Genomic DNA, 24,268 nt, shown 5'->3' with positions numbered 1-24,268 from the left:
GTTTAGGTCTGTGGCCTATCTTAGTAGTGTCGTGAGTGAAACCAAGGTGTTTGGTTCCAGTTTAGGTCTGTGGCCTATCTTCGTAGTGTCGTGAGTGAAACCAAGGTGCCTGGTTCCAGTTTAGGTCTGTGGCCTATCTTAGCAGTGTTGTGAGTGAAACCAAGGTGTCTGGTGCCAGTCTAGGTCTGTGGCCTATCTTAGCAGTGTTGTGAGTGAAACCAAGGTGTCTGGTGCCAGTCTAGGTCTGTGGCCTATCTTAGCAGTGTTGTGAGTGAAACCAAGGTGTCTGGTCCCAGTCTAGGTCTGTGGCCTATCTTAGCAGTGTTGTGAGTGAAACCAAGGTGTCTGGTGCCAGTCTAGGTCTGTGGCCTATCTTAGGAGTGTTGTGAGTGAAACCAAGGTGCCTGGTGCCAGTCTAGGTCTGTGGCCTATCTTAGCAGTGTTGTGAGTGAAACCAAGGTGCCTGGTGCCAGTCTAGGTCTGTGGCCCATCTTAGCAGTGTTGTGAGTGAAACCAAAGTGTCTGGTTTCAGTTTAGGTCTGTGGCCTATCTTAGCAGTGTTGTGAGTGAAACCAAGGTGTCTGGTGCCAGTCTAGGTCTGTGGCCTATCTTAGCAGTGTTGTGAGTGAAACCAAGGTGTCTGGTGCCAGTCTAGGTCTGTGGCCTATCTTAGCAGTGTTGTGAGTGAAACCAAGGTGCCTGGTGCCAGTCTAGGTCTGTGGCCCTATCTTAGCAGTGTTGTGAGTGAAACCAAGGTGTCTGGTGCCAGTCTAGGTCTGTGACCTATCTTAGCAGTGTTGTGAGTGAAACCAAGGTGTCTGGTGCCAGTCTAGGTCTGTGGCCTATCTTAGCAGTGTTGTGAGTGAAACCAAGGTGTCTGGTGCCAGTCTAGGTCTGTGGCCTATCTTAGCAGTGTTGTGAGTGAAACCAAGGTGTCTGGTTTCAGTCTAGGTCTGTGACCTATCTTAGCAGTGTTGTGAGTGAAACCAAGGTGTTTGGTTCCAGTTTAGGTCTGTGGCCTATCTTAGTAGAATGAAGGTGAAATGCCAGTAGTTTTCTGTTGTTGATGTAGACTAATCATTTGTCCATGAGGGATATTTACCATCATTTAACATTGTTATTGGATGATTTTGGGAAGACTTAATTAATTACAAGGGGTACTTGACCTAAAGACATTTAATGTTGTAGTTTTTGGCATGATGTCCTCCTGTCATCGATGTGTGAAGGAGTATCTCAGTTTCGTAATTGTCTTCCTTTTGGCTGTTTAAAGAGTTTTCCACAGCTGCCCTGACGTCATCATTCGAGTCCACATGAGATCCTGCTACAGCGTTCTTCGTGTTTGGGACAAGACAGAGGTTTGATGGAACAGATCAGAATATGACGGTACTGAAGGAGTTCAAAACCACACTCGAGACTTATAGCACTGCAGTATTGTCTTAAAGGAAGAGAAGATCTAGGCTAATTTCATCCAATCATTGCAACAAATTTGCTTAATAATAATGCTTATATTGTCTCTATGAGAATAAACGACCTTTCTGTATCAGATTCAAGCAGCTAGAGTGGCACAGACAAGCTGGTGTGTCCTTGTTGAGATGTCAGAAGCTGTGGAGCAAAGTGACCTGATACGGTCACCATAGTGTGCATTTTCACTTCTGTTGTTAGTGACCTTATAGGCCTTCCATAACTGGGGTCGTCTTCAAGATTCGCCCTCTCACGCTGAACATTTGCCGCTCGCCTCTTCACGATGACAGTTATCCATGTCACACTGTGGCTGGTTATCTCAGTGGATTCGTGGACGCACGCATGCACGCAGTTAAAAGGAAACATGAAATGGAAATTTGCCCTTCCAGATGACAGCACATTTCACTTAACTCTTCTATCATATGACAAAGTCTTTTTTTGCTGGACTCATTGTTTCTGAGTTTTGTGTTTTCACTCTTGTTGCATGTGTCATTCTCCTTATAAAAATTGGCACATGGTTGCATAACACTGACACTTGGTGTGTAAAACTGACATCCTTTTTAGATGTATCCTATTGCCAGTTTTGTGGTTCAGCCCTGGCAAATGACTCTTGTAGCCTTGGTCCTATGTACTGACCATGGAATATCCAGTAGAATTATACTATGAAAAGCAGACATTTTCAATTAATAAACTCATTTAATTATTCTATGAAAGCACAATATGATAGAAAAAGAGCAGAAATAAAATTAATGCTCTACTTGTACAGTAAAGTCTGGACATATTAGCCTTGGGACTACCATTAATAAAAAACATACAACATTTAAAACAACACATGTGTATCTGACACAAAATAACATCTGTATGTGACATAAAAACACATAGGGTATGTGCAATATATAAACAAATAATACTATCGGTTACAAACAATAATATGCTGCTCGATTATAAATACACAAACATATATATAGAGAGATGGTTAGAAGCAGATGAACATGTAAAACATGTAAAACACCATAAACCGTACATGATCCTTCCTGAACCATCAGCTCACTGTAACAGGGGTACAGTCAAGCTTGTAGACTAACAACTAGTCTCTCAAATGAACATATTTTACAGAAAAAAAATAGTTCACAATAGAACTAAAATAAGCATTAAAAGTAATGAAAGTGAGGGTCATAGTTTAAGATGTACCTGTAGTTATATGTCAACGAAAATATGACGAGTCAACCTCTCTTGATATCTTGCTCTGTATTTGTTCAAACATCTTCATTTTCAGAAACTGTGGAAATCTTTCCTATAATTGATGGAATCACTTTCTGATGTGTGCATATTGATCTTAGGGCACCTCATCAAGTCAAGACCATAAAGCTGCATCATGTTAACCATTATTTGACACCAGCAGAGCGTCAGTATCAAACCATTATTTGGCACCAGCAAAGTGTCAATACCAAACCATTATTTGGCACCAGCAGAGTGTCAATACCAAACCATTATTTGGCACCAGCAGAGTGTCAATACCAAATCATTATTTGGCACCAGCAGAGTGTCAATACCAAACCATTATTTGGCACCAGCAGAGGGCAATACCAAACCAATATTTGGCACCGGCAAAGCGTCAATATTGACCCATAGGGACAATTACGATTCTGATGTGATTGTCAAAATGAACTGTTATGAACAACATCTAGTGTGAAGACGTTCATGTGGTTTCACTGTATTTTCACAACACAGTTTCACATAAGTGTGTGAAACCATCACAGATACTGGGACCACCACATGATATTGCACAGTTAAATCAGAAATGTTCACAACATGACATACATATGACATACAACCCACATCATTAACTGTGACAGATCCTATTTCTTTAAATCAAAACCTTTCATAAAAGTTGATATATGCTTCAAAATATAAAGATACATTTCATATATATATAAACCAGGAAGGCACATATTCAGGAAATATTCATACAAGGGCACATGATCCATAATTATTCTGGTTAATTACCCAGCTTCCCATTTTGGGGCTAGAGACAAGGGAGCATCATTGTAATTCCCCTCAGTGTTGTATAGGAAACAAGGAGACACCAGCTATACATCTCACCCGCTAGCACTGCTTGGTACACTTATAAACAAATCAATTGGTAGGCACAAGTCCTAACTATCCTCATACATTTATGGAGTAATAATGAAAGGTTTGACACTAGAAAAATACAAACAAAACTCCAAATCTACACTATTATAGAACTTACAGAATAGAAAATCAAAACATAATTCCCTTTGTTCAAGGGCACCCATTGAGCATGTTCCTGACGTGTATACAAGTTTCACGATATATGTTGAGGAATGCTGCTTCAGAAGCCCACCCTAATTGGAACAAACCCAACCCACTAAAATAACTTATACATTGTCCATAACTCGGTAAAATATATTCTCCATCTAAATGGTGCATTCAAAATGTCATGTTTTTGTGGTTTCTCATTATGAATGATACTGTTAAACAATAGTATTTCAAACTCACTCCCACCCCCAACTCACTCACTCATACATTCTGTTTTAAGGTTCATAGTGCTTGATTAATCAATATATAATAGCTGCCAAGTGGTCAAAAGGCTTAAAACCCAGGCCTTCGGTAAACACATATAACAGTACGAAAAAATGTCTCTTTTGACCTTAGGTCTTTCAAAGGGCAGTCGTTGGGCAAACACTGGTTGACCAGTTTGCTGCTGCAGTGTGATTCGATGAGGCATGCACTTGTTACCCATTGTGGAACACGAGTGGACGTGATACATTCAAGCACCCATATTACGATCTATCAGTATTTGGCGCTGAAGATATTTGTGTCGGAAAGGTATCTGTACTACTCAAAAGAAATTAAAGAACCTCCAACACTTCCATCTTCCAGGTATGTTAAGTATAGTAATATGAACAAATTGAGTGTTCTTTCATTTCTGTTGTTTAGTATACATAGAACACACCCGGTACATCAGTCTATTGTATCTTCATATTGATGCAGTTAAAAGACGGAAGACAATCACACTGTCTTTAATCAAGTCAAAGTCCATGTTTATCATTTCCTATGTTAAACATTTAGCCTTAAGAATCAGTTGTTGCTGCACAGTATTTTGAACAGATTTGGCTGCAGATCATGGTGCTTCCACAGCACTCTCTAGGCAGTCTGTGGTGGCTCTCCTGGATCCTCCCCTGGTGTTGATGAGAACGAATCGACAGGGGTTGCATACATCGGCACATACCTCGATATCAACCTGGAACAGTAGCGCAGGTTCATGATGCCATGTACAGCAGCTCACCTTCATCACGGAACATACATGTTGGCAGTTTCACTTTTCCTTCTTGATAAAATATAAAAATATACTGGTGTGTGAAATAAGAATTTGCAGTATGGCCTCCATGATCATATCATTATCATGAGGACATTTATGTTGAATCTTACCTTCATTTACCTTGCTGTTACAGTTGGGATGGTGTTTACAGTGAGTGAGTGAGTTTAGTTTTATTCAGCAATATTCTAGCTGTATAGCACTTGTCTGTAAATAATCGAGTCTGGACCAGACAATCCAATGATCAACAGTATGAGCATCGATTACACTATTGGGATACAATGACATGTGTCAACAAGTCAGCGAGCATTACCACCCGATCCCGTTAGTTGCCTCTTACGACAAGTATGGGTTACAGAAGATCAATTCCAGTCCGGATCTTTACGGGTCAGTGGTGTTTACAGATAACGATCAGTTACAAAACGCATGCTAATGTTTGTGGTAAAATAGTAGTTTAATCATGGTGATGTGTGGTCTTGTGACTTTACAAGGGAAGAGGTGACAACAACCATCCCTCATGACAGTGATGTGATGCTGTACTGACCGGATCTCCACTTCCCCACACTCAGACTTGTACAACTCCCCGTCAATGTTCAGCAAGCTTCCATACATCTTCTCCTTCTCAGAAAGTGATGGGTTCTCATCGATGTTGAACTTGACCTTCATTCCTGTGACATCCTGATGCACGACCAACTGGGGGACGTCCATCTGGAACACCATGGGAAGCATTCTTCAACTCATGCCACTCTCAAAGGCCCCTCAAATCCATGTGGCTGAATGGAAGAACTGACAGCAGTCATATTTCCATCATAATACCAATAAATTCATTTGTATTTTTAATTAACAAACAAGCAAACAAACTATAATGCATTGATTCAGGAAATAAAATATAAATGTAATGTTATGAAATTTAGAGTTTTGTTAATCAATATTATTGCATTGGTATCAAATAAAATACTCCTACCGAAAGTACCATTGATAATTCACAGAAAACATTTGATAAAGAGAGGGAATCATATAGTTGAGAAATCAATCATAGTGTCAGTTGTAGTCACAAGCCTTAGGATGAACCTTGTTTTAAATAATGAGATATACGTATGAGATGGTAGGTTTTTGTGGATTAAGAACATAATTACAAGTGAGGGGCCTTTTTCATTGACTATGGAGTGTATGAACATACATTCGGTACATATACTCACAGGAAAATGCTACTGTGACACACAAACAACAAACACCATCACAACTAACCATCCATAAGAACAGCACATACAGTATATGCAAATGAGCAACAGCACAAGAGAGGGTCACAAGGAAGTTCACACAGTCAGCAGCGAGTGTGTCTGTCCACCTTGTGCATTGAAGATTAACAATGAAAATATTCTATATCACAATAATCTTTGCGTCTGAGCATACATACATATGTCACAGTAGATATTTTTGTAGATCCATATATAAAACTGGATGATGACAGATTCCATGGTCACCTAGTACCAAGGTGATGTACAATCCACTACCGAGGTACAGTGGGCCTACAATCCACTACCTAGATGCATTGGGCCTACAACTCACTACCTAGATGCTGTGGGCCTACAACCCACTACCTAGATGCTGTGGGCCTACAACCCACTACCTAGATGCTGTGGGCCTACAACCCAGTACCTAGATGCTGTGGGCCTACAACCCAGTACCTAGATGCTGTGGGCCTACAACCCAGTACCTAGATGCTGTGGGCCTACAACCCAGTACCTAGATGCATTGGGCCTACAACCCAGTACCTAGATGCTGTGGGCCTACAACCCACTACCTAGATGCATTGGGCCTACAACCCACTACCTAGATGCTGTGGGCCTACAACCCACTACCTAGATGCTGTGGGCCTACAACCCATTACCTAGATGATGTGGGCCTACAACCCACTACCTAGATGCACTGGGCCTACAACCCACTACCTAGATGCTGTGGGCCTACAACCCACTACCTAGATGCTGTGGGCCTACAACCCACTACCTAGATGCATTGAGCCTACAACCCAGTACCTAGATGCTGTGGGCCTACAACCCAGTACCTAGATGCTGTGGGCCTACAACCCAGTACCTAGATGCTGTGGGCCTACAACCCACTACCTAGATGCTGTGGGCCTACAACCCACTACCTAGATGCTGTGAGCCTACAACCCACTACCTAGATGCTGTGGGCCTACAACCCAGTACCTAGATGCTGTGGGCCTACAACCCACTACCTAGATGCTGTGGGCCTACAACCCAGTACCTAGATGCTGTGGGCCTACAACCCAGTACCTAGATGCTGTGGGCCTACAACCCAGTACCTAGATGCTGTGGGCCTACAACCCAGTACCTAGATGCTGTGGGCCTACAACCCAGTACCTAGATGCTGTGGGCCTACAACCCACTACCTAGATGCATTGGGCCTACAACCCACTACCTAGATGCTGTGGGCCTACAACCCACTACCTAGATGCTGTGGGCCTCACAACCCATTACCTAGATGATGTGGGCCTACAACCCACTACCTAGATGCACTGGGCCTACAAACCCACTACCTAGACGTTGTGGGCCTACAACCCACTACCTAGACGCTGTGGGCCTACAACCCACTACCTAGATGCATTGGGCCTACAACCCAGTACCTAGATGCTGTGGGCCTACAACCCAGTACCTAGATGCTGTGGGCCTACAACCTACTACCTAGATGCTGTGAGCCTACAACCCACTACCTAGATGCTGTGGGCCTACAACCCACTACCTAGATGCTGTGGGCCTACAACCCATTACCTAGATGTTGTGGGCCTACAACCCATTACCTAGATGATGTGGGCCTACAACCCACTACCTAGTTGCACTGGGCCTACAACCCACTACCTAGACGCTGTGGGCCTACAACCCACTACCTAGACGCTGTGGGCCTACAACCCAGTACCTAGATGCATTGGGCCTACAACCCAGTACCTAGATGCTGTGGGCCTACAACCCACTACCTAGATGCTGTGGGCCTACAACCCACTACCTAGATGCTGTGGGCCTACAACCCACTACCTAGATGTTGTGGGCCTACAACCCACTACCTAGATGCTGTGGGCCTACAACCCACTACCTAGATGCTGTGGGCCTTCAACCCACTACCTAGATGCTGTGGGCCTACAACCCACTACCTACATGCTGTGGGCCTACAACCCACTACCTAGATGCTGTGGGCCTACAACCCAGTACCTAGATGCTGTGGGCCTACAACCCACTACCTAGATGCTGTGGGCCTACAACCCAGTACCTAGATGCTGTGGGCCTACAACCCACTACCTAGATGCTGTGGGCCTACAACCCAGTACCTAGATGCTGTGGGCCTACAACCCAGTACCTAGATGCTGTGGGCCTACAACCCACTACCTAGACGCTGTGGGCCTACAACCCACTACCTAGATGCTGTGGGCCTACAACCCAGTACCCAGATGCATTGGGCCTACAACCCACTACCTAGATGCTGTGGGCCTACAACCCAGTACCTAGATGCTGTGGCCCTACAACCCACTACCTAGATGCTGTGGGCCTACAACCAAGTACCTAGATGCTGTGGGCCTACAACCCACTACCTAGATGCTGTGGGCCTACAAGTCAGTATGGGCTTTACTGTTATTGAACATCAGTTGTGAACAGTATTACAGTAAAGGCAGGCTCACATATTGTAAAGTATTCTTACAGCATCACTGGATTGTCTCATTAGTCCAAACATCATCTTCAAGTAGGTCCAGCCTGCACACAGTTTGGTCAAGAAAACAGTAAAACTGTCCGATGAAGGTAGCATCTTCAGTTTGTCCTGCTTAGTATCTATCTTGCATATAAAGATCATCATGTCCATTTGCTGCATGGCCTCAAGTCTCCGCCAGCCTGAAACACAGACAGATAAACACTGCCAGGAACTGTACAGCTGTCATAGAATACACAGCACAGGTGGAGGTGGGGTATACTGCCACCAGTCTCCACCAGCCTGAAACACAGACAGATAAACACTGCCAGGAGCTATACAGCTGTCATAGAATACACAGCACAGGTGGAGGTGGGGTATACTGGCACCAGTCTCCGCCAGCCTGAAACACAGACAGATAAACACTGCCAGGAACTATACAGCTGTCATAGAATACACAGCACAGGTGGAGGTGGGGTATACTGGCTCCAGTCTCCGCCAGCCTGAAACACAGACAGATAAACACTGCCAGGAACTATACAGCTGTCATAGAATACACAGCACAGGTGGAGGTGGGGTATACTGCCACCAGTTTCCAAGCTGAATGGTAGGAGCACTTCATGGGTGTGTCAGGTAATGGGGTTATAAGGTCAAATAATGAAAAGATGCAAATCATGCTAATGACATTGACAATGTCTATTTCAGCTATATAATTGTTTAAGTTGTGGAAATCTGCAGGTTTTGATTAGGTTATTGCGGACATGTCTATCTTTGGTAGACTTTGGTACTATATTTTAATAGATAGTTACTTTTTATTACCCTGTTTGAAAGGTATTATTGTACTGCTTCAGAGAAATGGGGCAATTGATTGTCTAGACAATTAAAAGGATGTTACATTATGCTATATTTGGGATCAGATATTCTCAGGTTGTACTTTTTGTTTTGGAATTTGAACTCCCACTCGCACCTACTTGCCAGCACATAAAGTCAGAGATCCACATCAATCTGACAGTTGTGAGTGTTCATCACGTACCTAGTGTTCCCCTCTGAATATTCAATGCCATGTAGAAAGTGGTCAAACGTAACATTTGTGATATCTTTTATTATACTTTTTTAGTGCTTACTGTTTTATATGCAGGGATATACTTGCAGGCTGTTTGTGCTTACAGCTTTATGTGCAGGATGTGATAAGTGATGGATAATGGCATGGCATATACTGGCTGTGGATGATGATACTCCAAACATCAATACATGTGTACTCACCTCTATCGGCACAAAGCAATGCTGAAGCAGTTCACTTGTACATCTGTAATGCCTATTCACTAGGCATCTGAGCAGTCATAAAAGGAAGATAACAGGCCGTCCAACATTGTCCTCTATAGGCTTAAGTTTACTGTACTATGTGGGACAACTGATCAGTGCTCAACCAATACAAAGGAGTACCAGGTCTTTAGCTGGCCACAGTACCTTTCTCCTTGGCTGGGGCAGCAGCTCCTTCTGATTCAGCTCTGAAACAAACAGGACAATGACAGAGCATGGTGCTTGAAACATGCAGTATCACACAGTATGGCAACATATGACCAGAAACAGCATGTGATACAAACTTGCAATAAGAGTTTTAAACACATAATTTTGCAAGAAGAGACTTTAAACATACAACTACAGAATGGTGATGAAACAGGCTGAATGCTGAAACAGGCTGAATGCTGAAACAAATATATGCCCATGATATAGTCACAATTGTTTAATTGACTCTACTTTTAGCAGAGATTTCTTTTATGACATCATGTAGAAAGGGTTTTGTCGCTTCTATGAAAACACTGTGACATACAATGTTTCAATAAAAGGGGCTTAAAACACTGTGGCATACAATGTTACCATAAGAGGCCTTAAAACACTGTGGCATACAATGTTACCATAAGAGGCCTTAAAACACTGTGGCATACAATGTTACCATAAGAGGCCTTAAAACACTGTGGCATACAATGTTACCATAAGAGGCCTTAAACACTGTTGCATACAATGTTACCATAAGAGGCCTTAAACACTGTGGCATACAATGTTACCATAAGAGGCCTTAAAACACAGTGGCATACAATGTTACCATAAGAGGCCTTAAAACACTGTGGCATACAATGTTACCATAAGAGGCCTTAAACACTACAATGTTACCATACAAGAGGCCATAAACACTGTGGCATACAATGTTACCATAAGAGGCCTTAAACACTGTGGCATACAATGTTACCATAAGAGGCCTTAAACACTGTGGCATACAATGTTACCATAAGAGGCCTTAAAACACTGTGGCATACAATGTTTCAATAAGAGGCCTTAAAACACTGTGGCATACAATGTTACCATAAGAGGCCTTAAAACACTGTGGTATACAATGTTACCATAAGAGGCCTTAAAACACTGTGGCATACAATGTTACCATAAGAGGCCTTAAACACACATGTTCAACCTTTCACCATAAGGAATGAACCACAGTATTATAAGTACTGCAGTAAGAGGCCTTAAACACACACTTATAGAATGTCACTGTACCTCTGTGGTGTTGACCAGACTTGAATATTAGCAGTCAACTTAGATATATACTTGGGATCGTGCAGTTTGACACAAGTCACTCATTTACTCCACATGACCTCAGCCTTCATGTCAGATGAGATACACACCCACTGCACCTTTGATATTTCAACATTGTTATACACATATCACTTACATCTCTTGGGAGTCATCGCCAGCTGTCTTCTCCAGCAAATGGATTTCTGGTTCATAAACTTGCTTCTTGCTGAATGAATGAGTTATCATGACATCTAGAAATGTTTCAAAACAGAAGTGTGATGTTATATCATCTGTTGTGTGAGGAGTACAGGAGAGGTTAGTTTGAAGCTTGATGGTTACTACTCAGCTGTCCAAACACATGTCATAAATATATCACACACAAATTCACTACTTGACATGACTCACAGACATCAGACATGGACATCAAACTACTGTTGTGTATCAGACAGGTCACTCACATGGATATCGGAAAGTTTTCATCCATCTCTTCTCGTCAGTCTTCTTGATAATGGCAGAAGAGAATCCGTGAGCGAACAGAAGACCACTGTAGGACAGCAACTTCCCGGGCTCGTAGATACCGAATATATTAAAGCCTATTGTCTCTCCTTAAAAACAATTCAAATTCTCAAATTCTCAATATCAATATAATCTGGACAGGAATAAGGTAGTGCTAAGGGGGCATATCAGCTTGGAGTAATAAAAGTCTTCAAACAATTTATTTCTGAGCACCATCAAAATAAATATTCATGTTTGCCATACAAAAAATATTGTTTGGGTATTTTCCACAGTCTATTTTTTTTCACCACTGCCAACAAAAATTTGGAGCAAGTTTCTGAACAAACAGTTCATTTTGGGCACATCTCAACTCCCCAGCAACCTCCGACTTGGTATGCAGAATTGCTGTTTGTTAAATGAGAGCATGTTGTTGTATCACACCGCTCAAACATGGGTATCCAAACATCTTACATGCTACCTGCTCCCTCGGTCAGGGTGCTGGTGTACAAAACAACCATAGAGCTACAACTATCATAACTTGGGGGTTGGGGGTTACAACCATAGAGCTACCACTATCATAACTTGGGGGTTGGGGGTTACAACCATAGAGCTACCACTATCATAACTTGGGGGTTGGGGGTTACAACCATAGAGCTACCACTATCATAACTTGGGGGTTGGGGTTACTAGGGGTTGGGGTTAAACCATAGAGCTACCACTATCATAACTTGGGGGTTGGGGTTACAACCATAGAGCTACAACTATCATAACTAGGGGTTGGGGTTACAACCATAGAGCTACAACTATCATAACTTGGGGTTGGGGTTACAACCATAGAGCTACCACTATCATAACTTGGGGGTTGGGGGGTTACAACCATAGAGCTACCACTATCATAACTTGGGGTTGGGGGTTACAACCATAGAGCTACCACTATCATAACTTGGGGTTGGGGTTACAAACCATAGAGCTACAACTATCATAACTAGGGGGTTGGGGTTACAACCATAGAGCTACCACTATCATAACTTATCATAACTAGGGGTTGGGTTTACAACCATAGAGCTACCACTATCATAACTTGGGGGTTGGGGGTTACAACCATAGAGCTACAACTATCATAACTAGGGGTTGGGGTTACAACCATAGAGCTACAACTATCATAACTAGGGGGTTGGGGGTTACAACCATAGAGCTACAACTATCATAACTAGGGGTTGGGGGTTACAACCATAGAGCTACCACTATCATAACTTGGGGGTTGGGGGTTACAACCATAGAGCTACAACTATCATAACTTGGGGGTTGGGGTTACAACCATAGAGCTACAACTATCATAACTAGGGGGTTGGGGGTTACAACCATAGAGCTACCACTATCATAACTTGGGGGTTGGGGTTACAACCATAGAGCTACAACTATCATAACTTGGGGGTTGGGGGTTACAACCATAGAGCTACCACTATCATAACTTGGGGTTGGGGGTTACAACCATAGAGCTACCACTATCATAACTTGGGGGTTGGGGGTTACAACCATAGAGCTACAACTATCATAACTTGGGGGTTGGGGTTACAACCATAGAGCTACCACTATCATAACTAGGGGTTGGGGTTACAACCATAGAGCTACCACTATCATAACTTGGGGTGGGGGTTACAATCACAGTAGCCCTAAGATTGCTTTGTACAACGGCACCATGGTTTCTTTGTGACTTGGGTATCATGTGCAGCTCCTTTTTTCAAATTTCTTCATCCACCTCTGGCTCATGGTGTCCATCACTGGATTGTCTGGTCAAAACTTGATTATTTAAGGACAGCTGGAATATTGTGCAGTGTTAAATGCCATGCAAACAAACAAACACTAGCAGCTGCTGGCAGATAGAACACAGGAAGCAGACTGTTTAGATTGATCACGTACCTCTGATAACATGTAGTATTGCTGTCTCTATGTCTATAACTCCCGCTGCCAGAGCAGACACTCCATTACCAGTGCCTGAAGATAGCACAGAAAACATACATTGCATCCACAACCCTCCCTTTATAGAAGCATGTTCTTCTCTACTCCAGTACTGACCTCACTGAACTCGTTAAACTGCTCCATTACACACTGTCAAATTCTCCAATAAATGTCATGTATCATTATCTCTTTCAACAACTGTAACCTACAAGATCTGGGAACTTATGAGTTGCAGGTTTGAATTCACAGGTTAAAGCTACTTTTTACACATTTTTTCAGAAAATCGTTACTGAAAGTGAATGTAGCAATACAACTAATGGATGTACATTGTATGATGTAATCAATGATGATATATACTCAGAGAAAATAGTTCTGGCACTGAATTTTTTCATTCGTAATCTTTTGAATAAGCTGTTGGATTTGAACCAGAGAAAGAATAAAACATACACTACCATGCATTTATTGTTTGAATATCACAAAATTTGCAAGAAGTATGACATATTCAAGAAAAATGGCCTGCAATGTCCACTTTCAAAGGTCCCACAATCAAATACTTATCATTTCCATACACTATTTTTAGACTTGTAGCTCAATATTTAATTGTAAACTTTAAAGAGTACACTTTAATGTAAAAATGATTGATGCCTTGCAGGTGATTAGAAACAGTCAAACATGCAGTAGACGTTTTCATACACTGTAATATGCATACTTATGTACATGTAAACATATGTTGAGAAATAATGGGTAACGTAAAATGACTTATACCTTGCATGTAACAAGATGCAGTCAAACATACACAAGTTGTAATTCATATACAGTACGAAATGTATTATGTAGTTATGCCTACTTATCTATATGTAATATTTGCAAAGAAAGAATGGTCAATGTAACACCGACTAAGGCCCTATGCCAAACCTGTAAATACTATCAATTTATGTATGCCTTGTATATGTGAACATCTATTCACAATTATAATGTCATGTAAACATGTACTGAGAAATAAAAACGTTAAAATAATAATAATTAAAAAAAACGTTTTGATAAAGTAAGCTTGTATCTATGTAATATAAGCAGTAAGCACCTGCCGGAATGATGCCAAACTTGATATCAAGTGGTTTGAGGACAGACTCCGGATTATTGATGTCGATGCCAGCCTCTTTCTGGTTTCGCTGGATGAGCGTGTTGAGAGCTTCCTGGTACATCCCATCGCCCCCGACTGTCACCAGGCTGGAAGCAGAGAAAACTGCTGACATGACAAAACAATCACATCTCCTCAATACCTGATATGTCAGAGCTTGTGTTATACTGAAGTCAATAGACTCCAGTGTTACACATAAACATTTTGTAAGTCTACACTGTTACATTCCAGTTTTACACACATACCTTTTGTAACTCAATCTAGATCTCAATTAGTAATTTTTAAAATATACATTTCACATTTCATTTGTCTTGACATAACACTGTGGAAATTGTCAGCCTCTCACCCTTCAACTTTAGAGAAGTCAAAGTTGTTGATAATTTCTTCTGAATGTTTGGCTCTCTCTGTTACTGAAAAACAGAAATACTTCATTCAAAACCAATCTTGTTGTCATTCTGTAGTTGTAACACCTGCATGAGGAGAAACCCAATCTTTTGTTTGTACATAAATATACACATGAATACTGTCATAAATAACCATTATGGTCTGCTGTCCTGACTTACCAGTGAACTGGTATTATACCCACCTATTCAACACACTGTCACTATTACACTCTGATATATGCTAAAATTAACATATTCATAAAGATTGCATATTTATGATACCCACTGACCAAATAATTTTCTTCAGGCCATTCATTTACCCTGTTGTGAGTATATGAGTAACATATCCAGCTATTTTACATAGAAATATGTTTCACACTGTTTAAATTGATAACAAAAGTACAATACATTTCCAAAAATCTACCTTAAAACAATTTTCATAATGACATCATAATTCTGTTATGATGAACATGATTATCTTGTAAAACACGCGTTTTTAAGTTGACAAAAATGAACATTTCTTAATTTCGTTTAAAACATAACATGGCACTAACTGAAAACATGAGTCTCGATCCCAGCTGTCTTGAAGAGAGGTGCCACCTTCTTTTCATAGACCTGACGACCTTGACCCTTCCCACCGATTGGGTTCACTATCACAAGCAGCCTTTTAGGGGTAGCTGGTCAAGATAAAACGAACAGCAAATTATCCAACACGTATCACTATTTACATTTTATAAATTCTCTCATTACATACATCATCGTTAGTTATATTGGGGGCCATATCCCCAATCCACACCTGGCAACCTACAACACGTATCACTCATTTACATTCTATAAATTCTCTCATTACATACATCATTGTTAGTTATATTGGGGGCCATATCCCAATTCCACACCTGGCAACCTACAACACGTATCACTGTTTACATTCTATAAATTCTCTCATTACATACATCATTGTTAGTTATATTGGGGGCCACATCCCCATTCCACACCTGGGGTATCACTGTTTACATTCTATAAATTCTCTCATTACATACATCATTGTTAGTTATATCCCATTCTATATTCTCTCATTACATACATCATTCCCATTCCACACCTGGCAACCTACAAATCACTGTTTACATTCTATAAATTCTCTCATTACATACATCATTGTTAGTTATATTGGGGGCCACATCCCCATTCCACACCTATCATCACTGTTTACATTTTATAAAATTCTCTCATTACATACATCATTGTTAGTTATATTGGGGCCATATCCCCATTCCACACCTGGCAACCTACAAACACGTATCACTGTTTACATTCTATAAATTCTTTCATTACATACATCATTGTTAGTTATATTGGGGCCATATCCCCATTCCACACCTGGCAACCTACAACACATATCACTGTTTACATTTTATAAATTCTCTCATTACATACATCATTGTTAGTTATATTGGGGGCCACATCCCCATTCCACACCTGGCAACCTACAACACCTATCACTGTTTACATTTTATAAATTCTCTCATTACATACATCATTGTTAGTTATATTGGGGCCATATCCCCATTCCACACCTGGCAACCTACAACACGTATCACTGTTTACATTCTATAAATTCTCTCATTACATACATCATTGTTAGTTATATTGGGGCCATATCCCCATTCCACACCTGGCAACCTACAACACATATCACTGTTTACATTCTATAAATTCTCTCATTACATACATCATTGTTAGTTATATTGGGGGCCATATCCCCATTCCACACCTGGCAACCTACAACACGTATCACTGTTTACATTCTATAAATTCTCTCATTACATACATCATTGTTAGTTATATTGGGGCCATATCCCAATTCCACACCTGGCAACCTACCTGGTCTGTAGTTGGCTTGTATCTGGCGGACCCAGTCACTGACATCACCTTCCTTCACATCAAACTTCTTCTCAGTTGCTTTCCACTTCTTATCCCTTCTGTGGGTTATAAAGTGGATGGTGAAGCTCTTGCCTTCTCCATTCATCTGAGTTGTCTCCCCCTGGCCGTCTGTGACCAGGCTGTAGATGTCACTCCATGGCAGGCTCACCTCTATATTGCAAGCATAGTTAATCACTAAATTGCATTTGAACTATGTGTGACAATCACTTACACAAACACTGGGATCATCATGATCCTCTGCATAATATTTCCTTGTGCATTTCCTCAAGTAAAGGGGGCGGCAGGGTAGCCTAGTGGTTAAAGCGTTGGCTCGTCACGCCGAAGGCCCGGGTTCGATTCCCCACATGGGCACAATGTGTTAAGCCCATTTTCTGGTGTCCCCCGCCATGATATTGCTGGAATATTGCTAAAAGCGGCGTAAAACTAAACTCAGTCAGTCAGTCAGTCCTCAAGTTAAGTGAGTGAGTTAATATTTAACATCACATCGGCAATATTTCAGCCATATCGTGACAACCTCAAGTAAAGCCAAGGGCATAGATTTTCAAAGCTCACTAACCTGTGAACGTCCGGGTTAGAATTGATCTTCAGTTACCCATGCTTGTCGTAAGAGGCGACTAACAGGATCGGGTGGCCAGGCTCGCTGACATGTCATCGGTTCACAATTGCGCAGATCGATGCTCATGCTGTTGATCACTCAATTGTCTGGTCCAGACTTGTTTATTTACAGACCGCCGCCATATAGCTTGAATATTCTTGAGTGTGGCTTAAAACTAAACTCACTCACTCACACCTCTCTTAGCACTAAGATAGTCGTAAGTGCCATGCATTAACTTTAACTTATGACTATCTTAGCACTAAGAAAGCTTAGAAAATCTAGGCCCAGACCTCAAACCAACACTGCAATCTCTACTTAACACTGTGCCTCAGTAATTAAAAATGTCAGGCAGTTTCAAAGCAAAAGCATGAAAAGCACAGAATTCTTCACATTTCTGTCTCACCATTTACGCCTGACAGAGTGTCTGAAAGAAATATATGCAAAGATGTTTGGTGTGGGGAAACCTGGTAGTTATGTGGTTAACGCTGTACTCAGCTGTGTTCCCGATACATGACAGGGGTCTGTAAATAGTCTAGTCAGAACAAGGAGTTCCAGTAATTGACATCATGAGCACTGGCCGGCACATTTAGGACATGATAACATGCCATCAACCATGCCACCAAGCCAGACCTCCCAGTCGCCACTATATATATACATAGGTTGGCGGGGACCTTTGATTTTACCCAGAATGCCCATTTGTCAGCAGCAGTTAGAATACTGGGAAGAGCTGTGTGCATAGGTTAAAGGTCATTGTAGTTGGTTGGTTGGTTTGTTGTTTAACGCCACACTCAGCAATATTCTAGCCATATGGCGGCAGTCTGTAAATAATCGAGTCTGGACCAGACAATCTAGTGATCAAAAGCATGAACATCTGTGCATGCCATTGTAGAAAGACACTAATATCATTTAGCAAATTACACAAACACTCTTTCAAGAAGAAGACTGTATATGGTCACTTATACAGCTGTTACATAAGCCTTACATATACATAATGTATATACAAAATCCTCTCACTGACAGCTCCCTATGACATCAGTTTACTTGAACAGCCAGTATTTGACAAGAACTGAATAGTCCATAGCATCTACCACACAGCAGCTACCTGTAGAATCCTTCTTCTGATTGGTCAGCTGCCAGTGCAGGCCATCAGGGGACAGGTGCACACGATATTCTTGTCCACCGCTCAGCAGATCCCCACTCAACAACACAGAGGTCTCCGCCATTACCACCAAGTCAGCTGGTGTCTTCCTGGACTGAAGTAGAAACATATCAAAGGTCACCTCATAGGTCTCAGGTAATGGATTCAGTTAAATAATTTACTGTTAATTTCTCTTACAGAAAGTGGAAACAAAAAAATCCCAAGGCTGTATTCTGAACATATTCTCTGGGGTTTTTCTATTAAATTTTAAAAGACAATTCATAAAACAATATCTTAATACAGTATTATTTCAGAGACTAAAGTGAGTGAGTGAGTTTAGTTTTACCCTGCTTTTAGCAATATTCCAGCAACATCACGGCGTGGGACACCAGAAATGGGCTTCACATATTATACCCATTTGGGGAATCGAACACGGGTCTTCGGCGTGACGAGCGAACGCTTTAACTATAGGCTACCCAACTGACCCTTCAGAGACTAAGTGTAACACGATATTTTCAGTGACAGTTAGTGTACCAAAATGCTTATGTCGGTCATAAAGCGACAATTGACTGGTGCAAATATCTAAAGCAGATGGGATGTGTGTAGTGTGTTACTTGTATATTTACTACATACAAACTATTTCCCTATTTCAGGGAGTCTTACATCAGGAAAGGTGTACATTTAGGACCTATATATTCTGCTTCGGAGTAAGTCGAATGTTTAGAACATGCTGAAATAAGAATACACCAAACCTGATCTCTGAATACCCTGTTGATATACCAGCCTAGCACAAACAAAACTCAGAATTATCAGACTGAATCTACTCTGTCATACTAAAGTATAGAAAACCCGTCCAAGTTGGATTGAGTTACAGTAGGGTTGGGCAAAAATCCAGTTGACAAATAGAACTTGCCCACATTCCCTGGCTTTGTAAGAGCATGACATATATACATCGTGCTCAAAATGGCTTTACCACCGCTCTACCCTCCCTCTTACAAAGACTGTTGAACTGACTAACATTACCAACACTCTAGTGCCACAATAGGGTCATATCTGTCAGATCCAGTCACGTCTGTGGAGTAACATTAACCCTGTTTACCCAGTTTAGACTCAAAGTATCCCTTGGAGGGCCAGGTCTGTAGAAGTTGTTGGAAGTGAAGATTGCATAAGAGACATACTGTCTCTGGTCGTTGACATCATAAACAAAGAAGGTACACAGAAGAAATTCTGAAACACTTTAAATAGCTATATCCACCCGCGGGAAGTAACTCTTGTCGCCCTAAATCTCGACCTGAAAACTTGTCTAAACAATCTCGCAAAACAGTGGGTCATTTCTACGCTTTTTAGTTCAAACAGCTGCTTTGATTCACTATGAATTATACATAGCACTATAAGTGTTGTTTTGTATGGGCCGTGTACTCACTGTTTGAAGATTGTTATTGAGTGTCAATCGTCCCCTGTCAAGTTGTTGAAGACCGTGAGAAAGTGACAGCCCAGCACCACACCGCGCCCTTTGACCGATGTTTGAGACTGCCAAGCTTCGCTCCGATGCAGGGTGTCGTTTCCTCTGTATCGGGGTCAGAACCCTGCCCTACTTCACGATTCACTTGCTCGGTATATGCATGTCACCCGACACAGATATGAAGTAGTGGCGCTGTAAACAGCGTTATAGGTAGGTTTTACAGCTCTTATAGCTGGTCGAGGATACCTGTCTGACTTCCCTAATAATACCAACTACTGTTATTTCCTGCCTACCGTAAGACAGCAGATACATGTTCAGCCATTCGCTGTTTTAGACCTCGAAAATACCTTCTCATAATCATAGCCAAATTACAGGATGTGATGAGTTGCGTCCCTTTGGAGTGACAGAATCCTATGATCGTGAACTGAATCTTTGATTTTCATGGACATCTCCCACTTGCTCCACTTTTGGACTCTCCTCGTTTGTGACACTTTTCGAGACTGAGTTATGTTTATTTGCGGGTTGCAACACCACCCTTATTAATCCCCCCCAACCCTTCCTGTTCAGGGTGTATCTGTAATAATTAGTTCAGCTCGCTTGACGTAATGCAAATACAAGCGATGTCATACATCTGACAATGCATACGCTCTCGACGACATCCCTGCGTTGTCGTGGAAACCGATATATACTACCCATCATAAGTTTAGACTCACTTAAAGCACTCACTATATGATATGTATATGGTTACATCGAAGATGAATTTCTCCACTAACTTAGGGGAACCAACTGCAAACCTTATGCAGATGAATTGCACGAGGATCATGCATTAAATTGCTGAAAAGCATGTGCAGATATCGTGCGTATGAACAGCTGCGTTTTAGTGTAAAGTTTCGTTAAGAATTCGCCAATTTTCACTGAGTTTCATCATTTATTAAAACGATGACAATAATCTTTTCAACGTTACGAATTTCTTTTACATTACGTCAGTTCATGTGTAAACAGCACCTTTACACAGTATGGGATATTTTGCAAAATCTAGTTTAGAACAGTTGACTGAAGTAAGTGGCTACATTTACACTAGTGAGTCTAAACCTTTGATGGGTAGTATATATCAGAATCTATTTCAATCAATCAATCAAATTAGACATTTGTATTTGTATTTATATGGAACAAATCTGTAGAAGAGTGGGAGTCATCATTGGCTATTTATTTCTGTAGTGCGCCAGCTTACTGTACTACTTGTTGAATGTTCACTATGTCAGTGACATGACACTTTATTTCTGTAGTGCGCCAGCTTACTGTACTACTTGTTGAATGTTCACTATATATGTCAGTGACATGACACTTTGTAATTGTGAAGATCAGGGTAAGACTGTTTTTCAGTAACTCTTGCTGGTTTTAAGAGGCACTAACGGGATTGGTGGTAAACTTGCTGACTTGATTGATGCATGGCATCGTTTATCCCAGATAAGCTAATCGATCTTCGTGATGTCACAGGATCGTCGTCATGTAATGCCGCGGTTCGATTCCCCACATTTCTGGTGTCCCCCGTCAGGATATAATACCGTAGAACCCAACTCACTGAAGCCTAACGGACTATATGAGAGAAGATCCGGGTTAGAGCTGGTCTTAAGCAACCGATGCTTTAGTTCATATGAATAAACTCATTCTGAACATTAACAATATGAAACAAATAACTTAATTTCCACAATATTTCCAAACCTGCAAGCATGAGTGTACTATATTTTTTATACATTTGTACCACTGCACAACATAAATGTCTACTTTAAACCAAGTGTCTACTATGCCAACAAACTGTATCATCTGTCTGGCAATTCAGAGATGTGTTCATCTTGAAAGAACTAATTACAGTATACTTTACAAAAATATTTGAAAGTGGCCATACAATTGTTTTTCAATATAGTTGCCATAGTTGGCAAATAAAAATCTGATTTGAGCCTCTTGAAATATTCAGATGTTATATTGACTGGAACAAGCATGTAGCGTTTCAGCTTCATTGGTCAAGAGTTGCTCTGATGTGATGTGAATGATTTAAAGGGAACTGAAGAACAAGGTCCAGCATCCACACAGAAGATATCAGCTAAGCATCACATTTACCAAGTTCATAACAGTTTGAACAAGACGGACAGAGTAATGGTGCAGTACACTCTTGAAGCAAAGCTGTTACACTGTAACAAAAGGTACAGTCATGGCAAACATTTACAGCATTGGACAAAACAGTGGAACATATGATAAGTACTAATACTAACTACACTTACCAAACTTCCATACATTTTCAAAAATGTATGATCCCCAGGGAGTTAAGATTGACATATACGATGTGCCGTTGAGATTGACATCCTATGATCGAGGGAAAAACAAAGCGCCTTTGAGCAGCTGAGCTGAGCTGGATATTGGCGCTATACAAATATCACATATAATAATATAATAATAAAATATGAAGTGGCCATAAACTGCCTTGGAGGCCTATGTGATGCTAACCATTTGAACATATTTAGGAGTTCTCATTGAGGAAACAAGCATGTCCAGTTCCAGTTTCATTGAGGCTGTGGTTTCTGTTCGGACGATGTTTACAGATGCCAATGCCGTATGACTAGCAGTCCACGACATATGCTCACATCAGTGGGGAAACGCCAAACCATACATACACCACAGGGTGGAAGCGCTGTCCACACGAAATGTGGAGTTGCCGCAAAAGCAAAAGCAACTCCATTTCCTCGCTGGACAGTGAAAGAAGAACACGTGGCGAAATGGTTATGGTAAGTTTTCCTTCGCATTTGCATTACTTTGCAAGTATATCAGGTTTTGCCATTTGGCAGAAGGATCTAGAAAGTTACAGATCATTCTGTAATAGCTTGACACCCTCTATATTTACTACAATTGTGCGTTAGGCGAGGGCACCCTCCTGAGTGTCGAAAGAAAATGATCGTTTCAACACGAAATATGACAACTTCATCAGCAGACACACCTTTTTTTGCTGTCAGTTCTTAGATACAGTGATTTTAGGTCTTCATTCACAGTTTAGGCTTTAATGCATCGGTAATTTTCTGTTATCGTCGAAAAATTTAAACTGTACATTTTACATGGAGTTGTTTTGAAACTGTCCATTGCTTTAAATGTTTACGTTGAAGTAACTGTCCATGTAGGTGCATGGATTTTTGAGCATTAACTGTTGCAATCACAAAGTTTTTGATACCCTTTAACACAGACTTGGAAATGGAAACGGTAGTTGTTGCGAAGTATCCCCTTAACATGCAGTCTGAGGTCAAATGAAGACGTAGAACTTGCCGCATATGTGGCAGCGGTCAAACCGAAACATGAGTCTCGTGAACCAATTCAGACAATGATCTACTTATCAGCCGACCTGAATTTTCTCGTGTGAAAAGAGACACTACACACAACTATGGTTACACTAAATTCCAATTCCTTGTTTCATAAGAAATTGGTATTTACAAATTAACTTTAATAAAATCGTATTTCTATATTTTATGGCTAGGTTTAGTCAGCATGACGTTAACTAAGACGTCACAGACTGCCCCTGTTTGATGAGGTCGTAAAAAATGTTTCATAATTCATCTGGCTCTCACTGGTTACACTTGTTGTGTGTTCTTTGCGCTTATTAAGTGTATTTTTGTAATGCACAATGTGATTGATATAATATCAAGTCCGTACAAGACCGCCAAACTTTTCTGGCAGCCGAGCCTCGTTTGAGATTTCCACGATTTCATGATTCCGTTTGTCAGAGCACGTTGTCCGACAGAGTACGGATTGGAAGGAGAGTAGTGTCCAATATACAAGTGATAAGATGTATCAAATAATACTGATTAATATTTATATATCCAGTTGAATGAGTTGGTCTCAAAATTATGAACTGGTTATTGTAGTAAGTTGCGCAATAGGACGGAACCCAGTCAGCAGGAAACGAGACTATTGTGAAATCAATGTTTTGACTAGATCTCCATCCTGTTTCTTCTTTTTTTTCGGTGTGCATGACAACAAACGACTGGTATTGAGGGATATATGCGACTCGTCCACTGGTTCAACTTCGAAATTCATTTCCTGAAACCT

The 24,268-nt window shown here is 41.1% G+C and overlaps 1 protein-coding gene across 1 annotated transcript; it reads right to left on the bottom strand.

Moving 5' to 3' along the window:
* Positions 1–2,137: 2,137 nt before the first annotated feature.
* On the bottom strand, positions 2,138–19,953 carry LOC124272807 (ceramide kinase-like). Its single transcript, XM_046708023.1, has 13 exons — positions 19,817–19,953; positions 18,682–18,832; positions 16,925–17,134; positions 15,595–15,717; positions 15,004–15,067; positions 14,601–14,746; positions 13,481–13,555; positions 11,524–11,670; positions 11,223–11,316; positions 9,965–10,005; positions 8,513–8,700; positions 5,346–5,509; positions 2,138–4,726 (listed from the first exon to the last, which is right to left on the bottom strand). The coding sequence occupies exons 2-13, from the start codon at positions 18,800–18,802 to the stop codon at positions 4,630–4,632; spliced, it is 1,470 nt and encodes a 489-aa protein (XP_046563979.1). The 5' UTR covers positions 18,803–18,832; positions 19,817–19,953; the 3' UTR covers positions 2,138–4,629.
* Positions 19,954–24,268: the final 4,315 nt, after the last annotated feature.

This window comes from Haliotis rubra, unplaced genomic scaffold (assembly GCF_003918875.1).
Source record: "Haliotis rubra isolate DU_JTF1 unplaced genomic scaffold, ASM391887v1 Scf173, whole genome shotgun sequence".
Classification (NCBI taxonomy): Eukaryota; Metazoa; Mollusca; class Gastropoda; order Lepetellida; family Haliotidae; genus Haliotis; species Haliotis rubra.
This window is presented reverse-complemented; position numbering and strand designations above follow the sequence as displayed.

What these genes read in the sequence shown, in the direction of transcription:
- LOC124272807 (XM_046708023.1), bottom strand. Translation starts at nt 18,802, where the DNA reads ATGGCGGAGACCTCTGTGTTGTTGAGTGGGGATCTGCTGAGCGGTGGA. An exon ending in TCAGAAGAAGGATTCTACAG is followed by an intron (nt 17,135 to 18,681) that starts GTAGCTGCTGTG and finishes CTTGCAATATAG; the next exon opens with AGGTGAGCCTGCCATGGAGT. An exon ending in GACTTCTCTAAAGTTGAAGG is followed by an intron (nt 14,747 to 15,003) that starts GTGAGAGGCTGA and finishes CTCTGCTTCCAG; the next exon opens with CCTGGTGACAGTCGGGGGCG.